Below are 15,101 nucleotides of genomic sequence, written 5' to 3' on the forward strand. Positions count from 1 at the left end.
AATTTTGCGTATTGCTACAAAAGCAAAAAAAGTGCATGCTCAAATCATCTAATTACCTGTTTACCTGCTGTGAAGATACAATTGCAAAAGCATCATTATGATGTTAAAGAAGAACAGTTGTTTTTATGTGAAGTGATCAATTTTGACAGTATTTGTTAAAAAAATCAAAGGCCAATTATTTTTACTTTATTTAAAATACAAAATGAAAATCCCCAAACGAACATACCAAACCAAAAAGACCCCCAACCAATTAAACAAATTTAAAAAAACCCCACCACCCTTCTAACTATTCTGGTTTAACGATATAATGGCAAAGTTCACTGCTAGTTCACTTATCAACAGAAAAAAGCAAAAAAAAAATCCCTTTAAGTCATATTGTACATCTTCTGAAAAAAAAAAAGATCCTAACTACATAGTCTGAATAAATACTAGAAAACAGTGGCAGGAAGTAATTTTGAGGTCTCAAGCAGAAGAATGAGTTTAGGAAATTTCAGAGGTACAGAAACCTATACAGTAGATAATCATGTGAGAGCAGAAAAGAATGAAAGCCTAACAGCCTCCAAGCTCAGTGGGTGGGCCCCTAAACTGGTTCTGTGATCACGTATCTTGAAACTCTATGTAAACATGCAATATTTGTAACTCTTAATTATATGAAGGAGTGAACGTGAAAGTGAATTACCTTTACCTACAAGTGAACAGCATTGTGTAAGTTTTTCACATGTACTTTATTTGGAATTGGTTCCAACACTATGCAGTCCACTTGCTCAAGTAATGAAAACCTCAGAGCACCAGGAGACCATTTTTTGTGTGTAGAAGCACAGAGGATAAAGCAGCTAGTACTAGAAAGTGAGGTCAATTGCTGTATCTCTATAACCATAATTTACTTAATTTCATAAATTGGACTTCACCTTCCAAAAAAGAAAAACTAACACTCTCACAGGTTCAGTATAAAGCTAAGTTTAAGGCTTCTTTCCGGGGGACTTTTTTCATAACTACAGAAAACATTGGCTGTTTCTTCTGTGGAGGATTTAAAATGAAGAAGCTTTACAGGTTAAAGTGATTACAAGTTTATTTGCTTGCTTAAATGTTAAGGCAATTCTCACAGTATCTGCTCTCTAGTTCTTATTTTCTGGTATTTCCTTCTTCAAATTCTATATCCTCTCTGTATTGCACACTCCCATACCTCTTTCAATAGCTGTATCAAGATTTTAAAAGCAAGCATTTCTCAGTCTTTGTGATTTGGGTGCTATCTGCAATTCACATAATTAAGTTGTGAGAGAAGTTAAGGTAAAGCATTTATAAAGCTATTTAAAATATTAAAGTACAATATGAAACAAGTAAAAACCAGCACTAAGAACCAGGTCAGGGACATACCAGTTTCCATTTCTATGGGTTGATTCTACTCTTTTACAGTTGAGAGGTGTCACAAAATTTAGTGTATTAGTATTTCAAATACTGGGATTCTGTATTACAGTATAAGTTATTCAGGTGCAAAAAATGAAGTTAGTAACCACTGAACAGCTTACCTCCCGAGATATGATCCCTGCTCTGCGTGCTCTACTTCCCAGAACAAAAGAGAATTCACTGACTTGTGCCAGTCCTGCTGAGACAATCCACTTGATATATTGGCTGGTCTTTGGAAGAATCAAAGAAAGGACAAGCACTGCCAAGACAAACTTTAAAAACAGGGATTTTTGAGTTATTGTGGGTTTGCTTTGTTTGTTTAAATAAAGTGCAATAAATAAAATAGTACTATCTCTGTAAGAGATATAGCATCAAATAGAATAATTCTGGACATAACATAAAATAATGGACTTCCAAGTGTGTCTTCTGTATTAATGTCAAAAGAGACAAATGTACATTGCACAGTAAAAAACTAGCATCTTCTTTACTATAATAAAACACTTGATAAACTGTCACAAATCCCAAGCTAGAGAAACAAATGCTTTGCCACGTGCAACTTACTTTTAACATTAAATAATTTTCTTTTTAAATATCTGAAGAATATTGTATCAAACTATATTCTAATCAGTAAGATTCTTCCAAATACATATTGACAGTAATATTCTCTGTTATATCAAATATTCAGTTCTTGCATAGAATTTTCTTCAGGGCATGCAGCACAAAGATTACTTAGATTATTGAATATTAAAGTATTTTTTTAAAGTGTAGAAGAAAATACCTTCATTATGACGACAGACAATGTAAGGAATAGCAAGACTGTGAGTTCATATATTACAAATGTGGGAAAAACATGAAGTCCTAGAAGGAAAGAAAACAATATTGCACAGTTTGAGGACAGTATCTTACTATGGTAATTTTCTGGGTTAATAATATATTTAATTGTAAGACAGTATTCTCAAAACCAATCAAACAAAAAGCCTTAAGTTACCTACCAACCACTTGCCCACTAAAGCCCTAACTACCTACTTGATCACAACAGCATTTCCCCCAATATCCCCCTTTTCTCCTTTAGGGAGGTTTAGCACAGGCAGTATTCCCAGCTGAATGAAGTTGCATATGACTGACGCACAAGCACTTTAATTTCTAAAGCCTTCTGTCATCCACACCAGTCAACAATACAAAATCTGAACTGAAACACACATCTAATGAAAGCTATACAAATCCTGCAAGAAAATAATTCCATTGTTATGCACAGTCATTGTAATATTTTGCTGGTCATTTAACTTTTTTTATGATATGGTAATGGACTATCACAGTGCAAGGAACATGATATTCAGTATTTGCACAGACTATAGCTACAACAGAAATCCAAACTCTTTTCATTCTATGACCCTCACTTCAAAACACTGAAAGTCACCTGAAGTCACTTAGACTACAATCAGGTAAGGCCATAAACCCTTGAGCATGGTCTAACAATTAAGGAATTACAGAAAAACCCATTGCTATGATGTTGATGGGGTTTCTCTTGTTGGAGTGGATTGTCTTTGGGGCTTTTTGCAATATTTGGTAATTTTAACTTGGTAATTATAATAAAGAAAGGTAACAAGAAACTCAAAGAACTCAGAAATATAAAACTAAATCTTGCAAATATTAAACATAAGAAAAAGAAATACTTGTTGGAGAAGTCCTAGAGTCCTCGAAGAATAATCTTACAACTAAGTCCATTTTTATTTCCTGAACTATGAGGAACTTGTGCAGGCAAACGTAACTGTGTATCTTCAGAAGCTCGTTCCTTTTTCAGAAAAGCTTCTAAAAAGTGAAATCAAAATAGTGGTGGTGTTCCTGACAAATTCATAATAGTTGGCATTTCTCCAACTCAGTTATTTCTGATGAAAGACAAGAATTTAGCTTTCTAAAGCATAAGGCATGTAAATCAATGCTGTAAATAACGTTCTATTTTAATGCATGACAGGGCTCCACTAATTTTCCTTCCCTGTAGTGTTGCAGATCCACATGAGCTGTAGAGAACCAAGAGCTGTCATCTCTTCCAGACTTACAGTATCTTCACAGGGTTTTGTCTGTATGCACATTCAACTGCTCATGGAAACCTTCAATTACATCAGAGATCTTTACTCAAGTGCCACCCAGACAACATGCACACACACCCTGTTTTATTTCTTAATTTCCTTCCAACTAGTGAAGCACAAATGCAAAAGACTATCAAAATAAGAGGAGAGACAGCAGAATAAGAGATGAAAACCACACCAAAAAAAGAAATCCACATATATGCCCAGATGCATGTGGAAGGGCAAGTAGCTTCTCTGTTTTCACAGTTTATCACGTGCACAGTGCTCCTTCACCTTTAGGCCGACCTCAGAAAACACATGAAAAGCAATTAGAGAAATACAACCCATAGCAATGGCATGTTTGATAAGAGGGACAATTCTGCCAGATCTAGAACTGAAGGTTTCCAAGGGAGGCTATAAATAAAGCCTAGTGCTGTCATCACTACTGGTGGCACTACGTGTTCAGTTCTGGAGCACACAGGCAGTCTGAAGTCCATTTGAACAGCTGCCCAGTGTGGAGATTATTGCCATATTCCAAAGAGTTGAAGCACAAATTACAGCAGATTTCTATGACAATCCTTTGGAGGAGAGTGTCTGCAAGGTGAAAACAAGCCTAAACCTGTCACATACACTATTCTGAGCAGACAAATCAACATCCCAGAAACCAGACATTTTTTGAAGGAAATAAATCCCATCATAAGGTATTTTTATGGTCAGTACAGACCTTTGCCCCATTCCCAGATGAAAACCCAGGATAAGGCCAGAAGTGCTATCAGACTCCTATACAAGCACATGACGCCTTCCTGACAACACAAACACCATGAGAAAGATTAATTTCATAGGCAGAAGGTGCATGAATATGGCAAATAATTGCAACGGTTTTGATCAGACTTTGACTAAGCTCCAGAGTAACTTTGAAATCATTCTTTAACATGGAAGAAACACTTCAAATTACTCCAAAACTTCAGCAGTGTCATTGGCACATGTCACATTGGCCAGGAGTCAGCAGCTAGGATAACACTTAGGTACACTTTTACAGAGCTGACCACAAGCTACCAGACTTCAGCTGAAAGCAGTGTTCACAAAGAGCTGGAAGAGAGGCCTTGGGGTGCATCACTGTCAAGCCAAAAAGCACAGTTCAGTCACAGAAGTTGGTATGTATTCTGTGGACAATTACAGGCAAGACTTTGTACGATCTTTTTAAAAGTATTTTTTTCTTAACAAATAAACTCCCTCTTTCCTCCATCAGACAGATTATGCCAGTCTGCCAAATAACTTTTAAACAGCATGTAAAGATCCAAACATCTTGACCACATCATGGTTAGATCAAATATCAAAAAAAGCTAACTTGGAGATCCTTGATGGCAAACAAGAGTACAAAAATCAGAACTCTGCGGGTAAAACTGGAGCCAGTAGAATTAATTCTGACACATCCTCAAGACAGAACATCACTCAGAAAAATCAAGTTAGCTATGCATTGAGATGCTTTGCCTACTAAAGAGTTTTCATGAACCCAGGATCACAGCCAGCAAATGCAATAAATGCTACAGCCCTGGCTAGATCATTAAGCAGTAGAGGGGAAACCCAATCTTCTTAATCTTTCTGCAAAGGGGAAAGTCCTTTTGGTTCTGTTGTCAGTTCTGAGAGCATAAAGCCTGCAAATGTCATTGTGCTCCATGCAGAAAAACAAAGCACTAGAGCTGGATAGATAAGGAGAAGGCAATGCATGCTACCTAACAAATTCGACTTGGGATCTTCCTTTGATTTCTCAGATTCAACAGAAATGTTAAGAGGCTTATTGGACAATCCTTGTGTGCATGTTTGTTCTGGATAGTGGTGGTGCTGGCAGTATCAGCATCACCCATCTTCTCAAGAAAAAGACTGAGCTGTTAAAGAGTTTTCAGCCTCTTGCATTCAAGGTTCAACAGCGACCAGAGGAGTTACCCAGAAGGGAAACGGGGAACCTGGCGGGTGGGTACATCTGTACAGCCAGAGAACACACAACTTGTCAGTCAGTGGAAGTAATGTGTTACCCCACCAGGGGCAGAGAGGGTCCTGATGCCCAGTTTCAAAACTCTACACTCCACATGTAGACTAAAGAAAAAATAGAGCTTTTTTAAAACAGTCAAACAGTCTATGCAAAGATGTCTTCCATCTTTCCAGAAAGCAATCAAAACAAAATCAAATGATGCATGGGTAAAGATCTGTGTACTAGGTACAAAAACAGAAATGAGAAAGTAAGTGCCCAAAATGTAGATTGGTCAAGGTGTTCTCTCAAAACTACCAGAGAGGACAGAGACTTACAGAAACTCTCTAACCTCAGCAGGTGGCATAAAAAATGCCAGGAACCTTGAAGAACACCCAGAGGCCTAAATGAATGTAGAGATAGAGAGTAACTCAAAGTGCAGCTGTTAATGCCTAACTGCAAAGGTGCACTATTCCCACAAATGCACCCAAGCGCAAATTTGAAAGCAGTACCATTGCACAGGTCAAGGTAAGGGCAGGTCCACTGCTATGGATATTACATGAACAAGTACAGCTCAGCTTTTAGGCACCAGAAGGATTTTTGTAGTAAGAACAGAAAAGCAGGCATTTAAGACAAGCAAAACAGGAATGAACTTTTCCAAATTACATACTTACAGTATGAACTTTTCAATTAAGATTTTTATTTTCCATTTGTGCCTTTATTCTAAAGGAACCAGAAATTATATTACTGCAGTGGTGTTCCTCAGGATCTCAAGTGTTTCTGCTCTCTATAAGGTGCTTGCTGCATATAGTAACAAACAAACCTTCTCTTTAGGCAGGGGGAAGAATCTTTCCCTGTGGCTTTTACACAATTTCACACAGTAAATCTCTACATATTTGTATATACATACAATTTGCATGTGTATATATGTAAGTAGAGAGCAAGCAAAAAGTCTTTAAAAAGAAATCTAGTAAGAAGAAAAATTAAGGAATACTTTTGGTGCTACTCAGGTTTTCTTGCAGCATCCCATTACTCCTTTTAAATCCTACCTCCTTGCCACCCCACAGAATTTCCTGTTAAGCACAAAATTTCAAAGTAACTGAAAGTAAAGGGGGGGGGGGTAATTTTCATCTGGGGAGGAAGGAGATTTTGTTTGAGGGTGGGGGTTTTTTAGGGTTTTGAGTCTTCTTTGTTGTTGGTTTTGGTTGGGTTTTTGCTGCTGTTTGGTTGGGTTTTTTTAACAGCAAGCATTATCACAATTTGTCAAATGTCTATAACATAGTTCTGATTTTTTAGCTAATTTTCTTCTAAGGCAGGAATACCCATTTTCTGTAAAATCACACCAATTTGTTAGGCAATTTTCTTTTCTCCTCTTCTTGCAATTATAATGGCAACATTCGTTAAAAAGATTTTATTTTAAAATTCTGTAGAAGAACGACTAAAATAATTTCCTTAGAGTACAATGTAGGCTGTATGGAGTGCTGCTAGCATGCCAACTGAGGTCTTGCTATTTTCTGTTACTCTAGTAAAGTCTTATCTCTAGTCTTAATTTATGCAGCCACAAGAGTGTAGGACAGTATTTTTGTTCAGTGCCTTGTAAAATTAACTTTGGGCTTATAATCACTTGTCATGCTTTGTATCACTGATGACACTATCCATTCCATCACCATCTTTACTGAAACACATAAACAACTTACATCTGTGAGCATTTAGCAATTACTCATTCAAGCTTGCCAGTTATACAGGCCCAAGTTTCATCAGAGCTCACCACTTTCCTCCCATTATCAAAAAATAAGTTATTCAAATAAACATATTTATTACTAAGTAATCTGACTCATCACCAGATGCTATTATCATGGGCTGGATTGAAAAAAATAATAAAATTAGAACTGGCAAGCATAGCTATTTCGTTTTTGTTTTGACAGCCATCAGTTTTAGTTTCTGTTATGAAACAATGAGTATCGAACAGGTACATAAGGAAAAACATTAAAATTATGCTGATAATGGCACTTTACTGTTATCTGAATAAATATATGGAGATAAAAAGAACAATAAAAAAACCCAGCAGAATAAAAACCAAGGGTGGTGTTGGAAAAATCCAAGCCCAAACCCTAAGACTTTCTGAGTAAACATGGGTTGAAGGAGGTTGGATTGGTGCACCACGCCACATTCAAACCTCCTCTGAGACACGGCAATGTCACCAACATAAGGACATGTCTCTCCTGTACAATCCACAGGGAGAGGGAAGTGCTTTCACAGGGCCTGTCTCCTCCCCACTGTAGCCCAGCACCCCAATAATGTGTTCCAGTTTCCTTTAGACAAAGAATTTTGGGGCATGCACAGACAGCTAGAGAACGTAGCAGTGCAAAAGGAAGTTACTGATTTACTGTAAGCATTCTGACTTAACTCCTTTTGGATATCAGGCATAATGAGATACTCCCTCATCTTATACCTCAATGCTGCATTTCAGTTGGCATTCAAGTAGTGTCAGAGATACATCTTCTTTCAATTATTTTTTCCCTGCACTGAGAACACACAGATCATACCCTCCCAAGTAAATTTCTAAAGAAACAAGCTATAAAAAATTATGATGACATTCTGCTTCTATAGAAAACCAAATCACAAAAATCTGAAATCTATCAATTGACTCAAAATAGTAGTACAATTTTAGTATAAATTAAAAATACAGCTGCTGGGAAGACAAAAGAACATTCAAAAAAAGCCCCAACAAATCAACAACCAAACCAAGGCCTCTTTATCTTAAAATATTTAGTTACGTGTTTTAAATAGGATGATTTCAGAACTAACATTGAAAAACTGACATTAAACCAAGTCTTGGGAATACAGCACCAAAATGGCTTCTGAAACTGAACGTTACATTTAAAAGTAGTAGCAAAGGCAAACCAATGTTGTGGTCAATTAACAATACAGTATTTTAACAAAATAAAATCTATTTCCTCCCTCACATTATAGACAGCATTTTTTTCTCCTCACACACATTGTAAACAATATTTTTATATATTATATATAGTATAGATTTAGTAGTATTTAATATTACATATAAATATCAAATATTTTAAAGTAAAATTTATTGAAAGTTACCTATAGATGCAAAGAAAATGATGGCAAGAAAGTCACGTATTGGTTCAATACAGCACATAATCTCCTCAGTAACCATGTGACCCTGAGAAGAGATCAGAGCTCCGGCTAAGAAGCATCCCAGCTCCATTGAAACATCCAACAGCTCTGTGATCTGTAAAGGAGTAATAGAGAATCTACTGCTGAGTGACTTGATACACCATTTCACAGCGAAACTATAAAACTTTACATTATACCAAATGCAGGAAATTACTATGTCTTTATGCAAGTTCAACAGCAAACAGAATTGAGTGTATGTATTTCAATGTTCTGCAGTATTGTATTCATACAGAAGGCTCACAAACTTAGGTTCTCCCTTTATGCTACTTCCTTTCCCACAAAAACAGAAATAAATTTCTTAATCTACATTGCAATACTTTGTGTGACCCTTAAGGACAGAATCTGATTTCACATGTCAGAGAGAGACTATGACAGCTTTGGAGTAAGGATTACATAATACATTGAGGCTGTGAAATAAAGCAGTAAGAACAAGCTATTTCCCAGCTGTCAAACAAGAGAGAAGAAATGAAAATCTAAGCTTATATTTGGGCGAAGAGTCTCAATCTAGCAGAAGTCCCTGGCATAAATTATGTTTTATTTATTTGGTGTGGTAAATTTGGTGTGTAAATGTGCCTGTGTGCTTTACTGAATAGGGATTCATTTAAGTGTGTAAAGTAAACTGCTGAAATGAAGCACAATGACTGCTTCAAAGAATTCAGACTGCTCCATTCTTTTTTAATATTTTAAAATGCAGTACTAGAAGAAGAGATGAAACATGTAAAGCAACTAAATAAAACACAAAGCAACTGCTTAAGGCAATGCTTGGAACACTAAAAAAAAAAGCAAACTGCACTTATAATGTATGGTATGGTATAAAGTATGTTTTAAAATAATTACTTCAAAATCACACAGCTGTAGATGGTCATCTTGCTGAGAAAGGACGATGTTATTAATATTAATAGAACATTTAAAACCAACAACTTATTTTTATTCTAATTTAAATTAAGCAAAAATACACTATAGTACATTCATGGACACCATTCATCGTGTCTTGAATGGTGTTTTACTGTAAGATATCCAACAAAAACTCAGGCAACATGAAACTAATGGAGTGCAAAAGACACAATAAACAAGTCTCCAGACTATGCATAAAGATGCCACCTAAAAATAACCCTAAGACCTTTGCAGATTGAAGTAATAATATCTGAATGCTCATCACCTAACTGCATTTGTGACAACACTCTGTAATTTATTGCAAGATATTTAAGATAATAAATTTGTTCTGTCAACTAATATAATTAGTTGATCATGCAAAGCAAACAATGTAATGTTATTCTCATTTTAAAACAAAAGGAATTTCAGTGCTTTTTAGAACAATTCGAAATTGTAAGAGGGAAGAAGCCAATATATACATGAAGGACTTTAAAATCACCAAGAGATGAATAAAATTAAGGAAACAGTTATGAATAGGAAACAGTTACGTTCTCAATCATACATTAGTTGTTTTAGAAGTCACAGCCTCTTGTGGATGATTAAGATCCAATAAAACCTATTCGAATAAAGTTGGAATTATTTTTACTACTCAGCTATAATCTTCCCACACTTAAGTGCCATCAGCTAAAACGGAGCTCCACATCAAAACTTTTACAGCTAATATTTTAAACATTCTCTCGGACAGGATTAGGTTACCATAAAGGAAGAGATGCAGCATATCTTGTACCAGAATTGCATGTTGTGAGAATCACTCTTCAAGCAAGGAGCAATTTGAGTGTGAAAGAAACATGTTTGTTCAAAAAGCATCAGACATAACTGGAGCAAACTGCATGTCTAACTGGGAATTTGGTCCCAGTCCCACAGCATATAAACTGAATTACATTTCTTCAGTTTATGGCAAGCCAAGTAGGAGCTCAGGGGCCTGGTAAAAAAATAGGCAAGTTTTACTATTTCTTGTCTAGTCTCTGGGTACTACACAGCTTCAGCTCGACAAAATCCATAGGTGACTCTACATACAGAAAAGTGTAAAGTGTATCAGAGAGCAAGAAAAGAACCAAAAATTACATCATCTGCTTAACACTCTCTCCCCTCCTCAAATCTGTTCTTCAGATTTACAGAACCAGCTAGGTTGGAAAAGACCTTTGAGATCATCAAGTCCAAACTTTTATATGTAGCTTTCTACAGAAATTCCTTTTACAATGCCCATCTTTGTTGCCAGTTGTCCCACAGTATTACCTACAAGTGGACACATTTCCTCAGCTAAAACTGTAGCATCAGGATTTATTACATGTAACGTATGGGCACATCTGCACACATACACTGGAGAGGACTTGTTTTACTGGCAGGAAGGCATTCGCAGCAGAGTTTTTTACGCAAGCAAAACCTTTGAAATTACTGAGTATCTAGTATTCTCTCTCTGCTTGCATTACTTCTAATGTTCAGCCTTTACCAAATAGGGCTTTAGCCATTACTAACTCCTGGGCTTTGCACTGTCCTCTTCTCAACTCTTACGTTGCAGAAAGCTTTTTCAGTCAAAATTACATGAAAAATTTTGTCAATTCGCATGTTTTCCTCAGCACAACTTAAGTTTTCAGTTGTATTCAAGGGTCCCATTTTATTCCAATTCAGAAAGGATTGCTTTGCTTTCACTAGAATATTGGATTTTTATGTTCAAATGTTCTACCACATCAATAAATAAAGAAATAAACATTACTGCTATAACATGTTCTGGGCGAATCTCAACCATCTGTTCAGCAGTAGTTTTGCTTATATTCTCTAATGATGTCTATCTTATTGCTACTCATTAATCATCACAGAAGCGTAATGAATATGGTAAGCCAGTAAAATTAAATAAAATTTTGGTGGAAATAAAGGTATTAGAATTTCAGGCTTTGGTAACTTAAATCTGCTCAAGAGTAAAGAGGTGAATTTTAAGCTTGCATTTCAAGAAAGTGAAGCTGTAACGGAAATTGAAACAATTTTAAGTGAACCTTGTAAGAACTCTATCTCAACTGTATTTTATGAAATGATTAACTGAAATATTTGAGATTACAGTTCTTCTTTAATCTTCTTTTAATTGATAGAACAGAGTTCATAATCAGGTTATAAGCCATTGAGAAGTAGTTCTGGCAATTAAAGAACAATATTCTGATAATAGTAATGATATCCATACGACACTGCAGAAAAGCCTCATACATTTGCATATGTAAAGTACTGCAATAACATCACTGTATTTTCTTTTCAGTATATAAAGCAAACTGGCAATTTGCTTCCACCATTCCAGGTCAACCATGAGGTAGTGAAACTAGAAGCCACTTTTCCCCCATGTATATGCACAGTCCTATAAACATGCAAATGTAACTGCTGTCCTTCTTGTCAGGTTAGGTTTTATATTTTTCCATTTCCCTTATAACATTCCACAGTTTTAGTTTTAAAAATTGATAAAACTGACTACAGTTGTTCTGCAGGTTTCTGATACAGCACTTTATTATCAGGACGGTGTTTAAAACAATTTTCCTTGTAATGTTTCCATACATACAGAACATGAAAAAGCAACACTACACCAGTGAATGCTAAGGCTAGCATACTCTTCAGCTCATCCTGGTAAATATCTTGACTTAAAACTACCAGTTTGGCCATTGATCCTGAATGGTCACGTTTAAAACCGTAAGTTAGATTTGTTCCTTATGTTGCAATTCAGGAGAAAAGTTCACCAATTCAAACAAACAAACAAACAAACCCCTACCTGCATAACTCGGAGCTTGAAAAGGAGCTGCTGAAAGTACAATAATGTTCTACTGAACCTTTGTTACCGAAGACAAGGTACATGATTCAAAGATGCACAACGTTGTCTCAGTGTCACCTATACTATGACAGGATTGGCACTTGACACAATTCCCACCTCCCAGACCTGATCTGCCTAACTAGTTGAAGGATAAAAGCGAGGGGAAGGTTCAATTATTTCTGAGAATACTGGGAACAGAAAGGGTATCTTAAGCTCCAAGTCTTACTAAAATATCCACAGGTAACAAGCTGCAGTGTTATCCAAGTGACTCAGATTCAGAAATGCTCAAAAGTCACAGCCATACTCAACGCTCCTCAACTGACATGATAATCCTTATATGAAAAATGCTTACTCGCACTGCAGTATAGGAACTTCTGTCTTATCTTCCCTCCTATTCTCCCATACAGAATTTGCCCTTATCGTCAGGGAAATGGCAATTCTTGTTTAACTAATCATCTGAGATTTTTCAAATACAGGAACCAAGCAAAATAAATAAAGTCTACATATAATGAGCGCTACACGTGCTGGTGTTACACATTAATCCAAATACAGAAAAAACTTAGCTGGACCCCAGAAATCCAGCCAACACTGAAGTACATAATAACGAACTATATGCATGAGGCAGGAACACCATATCATTCCTAGTCTCTTTTTCATGTATTGGAAAGGATGTGTCCTGCAGAGTAACTCACAACGCTAGACACCGAGTTAAATTATTTTATTTAAAAATGTATCTCAAATTTTCTAAAGGGAGCCACAGAGTTGTCTTTGGTTAAGGATGTTAAAATAGGCACTCTCTTATTGCTCTTCTACAGATTCAAAAGCTTTTTTTAGAATTACACCGGTACAGAAAATTCTGTGTTTGCAGATTAGTTATACAACCTCTTTCAATATTTAGGCTTGGCTTTCCAAGGAGAAAGATCTTTGCAGAATCCATGACAGTTTAATTATTTTTCTACCTGGCACCCAAAAACCTTAATTTAACCTTTCCAAAGATATGCAACATTTTTTTCAGCTTAGATTGCAATCACTCATCCTATGTTTGTATTCCTGACAAAGTACAGCATCTATACGAATTGAGATCGGTTTTCCAGATTTGTTTGTTCACCTATTCAACTCAACAAGCAAACACTTTTTTACTTTTTGTGTGTGTGTGTGTTCAAACTATAACTTGTACCATTACTATAATGAATCTGTAAGTGTCAGCAAATATCAAGCCTCTCAACTGATTCACTGAAGTTACCCACAGTATCCTTTGTGCTATTCCCTTTGATAAATTATTCATCGACTTTAAAAGGGAAGAATTTTGAAAACGCTGAAGAAGCCTTCTGGGTTTGCAGTATAAATCCAAAAAACTCAAACATACTCTCCCCTCCACGTTTGTGTACAAACATGTATTGTCTAAAGTCACACAGACAAATTCCTTGTATATTTGAAATGCAATTTGGGTACGAGAAGCTCAATTCTATGTAGGCCATGGTTTTAATTAAAGTAAAATTGCTTCTAGATACCATAATATTTTACACAACTTCAGTGGTTGCTGGTTTTTATTAAAGTTTTCTACAAGTGTACTGTTTGCTTGTTAGAAAGGAAAAAGGTGAAAACAGTCCTGTTTCTTATCTTATTAGAGGACACATTTGAAATATGAATAGCTGTTTAGAGCAATGGCATTTTTAACTTACATAGCAGAAGTCACTAACTAAAGCTATAGTCACACTACATAGCTTATTTTTAACCTTCTTCCTGAAGAAGGTCAGCTTTTCCTGTTGGACTGTAGTAATTAACCAAACACCCCTAGAAAACAGGCACAGGAACTTTTTGGCTTAATTATTCTCGGGGGATGTAACAATCTGCACATTCAGGATAACGGAGTGTTAAACCCACAACATTATCAAGCAACTGTCACATTCTGCTCTCCAGCTGTACAGTTTTTCAGAAGGCTGAAAAGTGAGATAGAAACAAAAATGGAGAATTCAGGGGAACATGAACCACACCCAAAAGGGTTAATCAAAATCTATAAACTTTAAGGCATTTCTCTACTTTCTTAACTTCATCCCAAAATGTGTCTCTCACACAGAAAGAAAATTATAATAAAAACCATGTTGAGAATTTGCTATTGAGAAGAAACTTGCGAGCAAATGTCATTATCAGTATCTCAAAACCCACCCTGAATGATTTTGAAATGCATGAAGTAGCCCACAATTAAAACTCAGATCATGATTCCTAAACTGGCTATATTAAAAGCTAACAGCACAATTTCAGCTGACTCACAAACTGTATCTCTTCTTACTCATCTGTGCTATAACACAGGAATCATCTGCACATTTGGGGGTTGTTTTAAAACAATTTAAAACCAAATAATTACAGAGGCACGTGTATATGCAATAACACTAAGTGTGATGGCTTTTGTGATACTGATGAAGTAAACTACCACATGTATTACAATGCTTTATCAATTTAAAAGATTACCGTTAACATAAGGAAGGTGAATGCAGTTATTCCTAGAATGAGGATTTCTTTATTCCCTTTGCTTTCTGTGTGCAACTTGCGGTAATATGGTCCTATGAGATAAGTCTTTATAACAAGACATAGAAGAAAAACAGCAGCCAGAGAAAACAGAATTTGGCCAATCAGTATCAATATTCTCAGAATTTCCTTGAAAATGCTGGAAGAGAACAAACAAAAAGTTTCTTTCAATTGCTCTCATACTTCCCAACCAGTTCCCCATAAATGAAAATACCTAATTCCT

General features: G+C 36.0%; 1 protein-coding gene across 1 annotated transcript in view; it reads right to left on the reverse strand.

Annotated features, from left to right (window-relative positions):
• The window catches only part of SLC9D1 (solute carrier family 9 member D1), a 33,587-nt gene that overhangs the window by 1,975 nt on the left and 16,511 nt on the right, over nt 1–15,101 (reverse strand). The window contains exons 9-12 of the mRNA XM_014885121.2: nt 14,822–15,017; nt 8,539–8,689; nt 2,183–2,262; nt 1,527–1,676 (exon numbers count right to left, since the gene is read on the reverse strand). Of these exons, the coding sequence (XP_014740607.1) occupies nt 1,527–1,676; nt 2,183–2,262; nt 8,539–8,689; nt 14,822–15,017 (577 nt within the window). The remainder of the gene's footprint in view (nt 1–1,526; nt 1,677–2,182; nt 2,263–8,538; nt 8,690–14,821; nt 15,018–15,101) is intronic.

Source organism: Sturnus vulgaris, chromosome 2 (assembly GCF_052056855.1).
Source record: "Sturnus vulgaris isolate bStuVul1 chromosome 2, bStuVul1.hap1, whole genome shotgun sequence".
In the NCBI taxonomy this organism is placed as follows: domain Eukaryota; kingdom Metazoa; phylum Chordata; class Aves; order Passeriformes; family Sturnidae; genus Sturnus; species Sturnus vulgaris.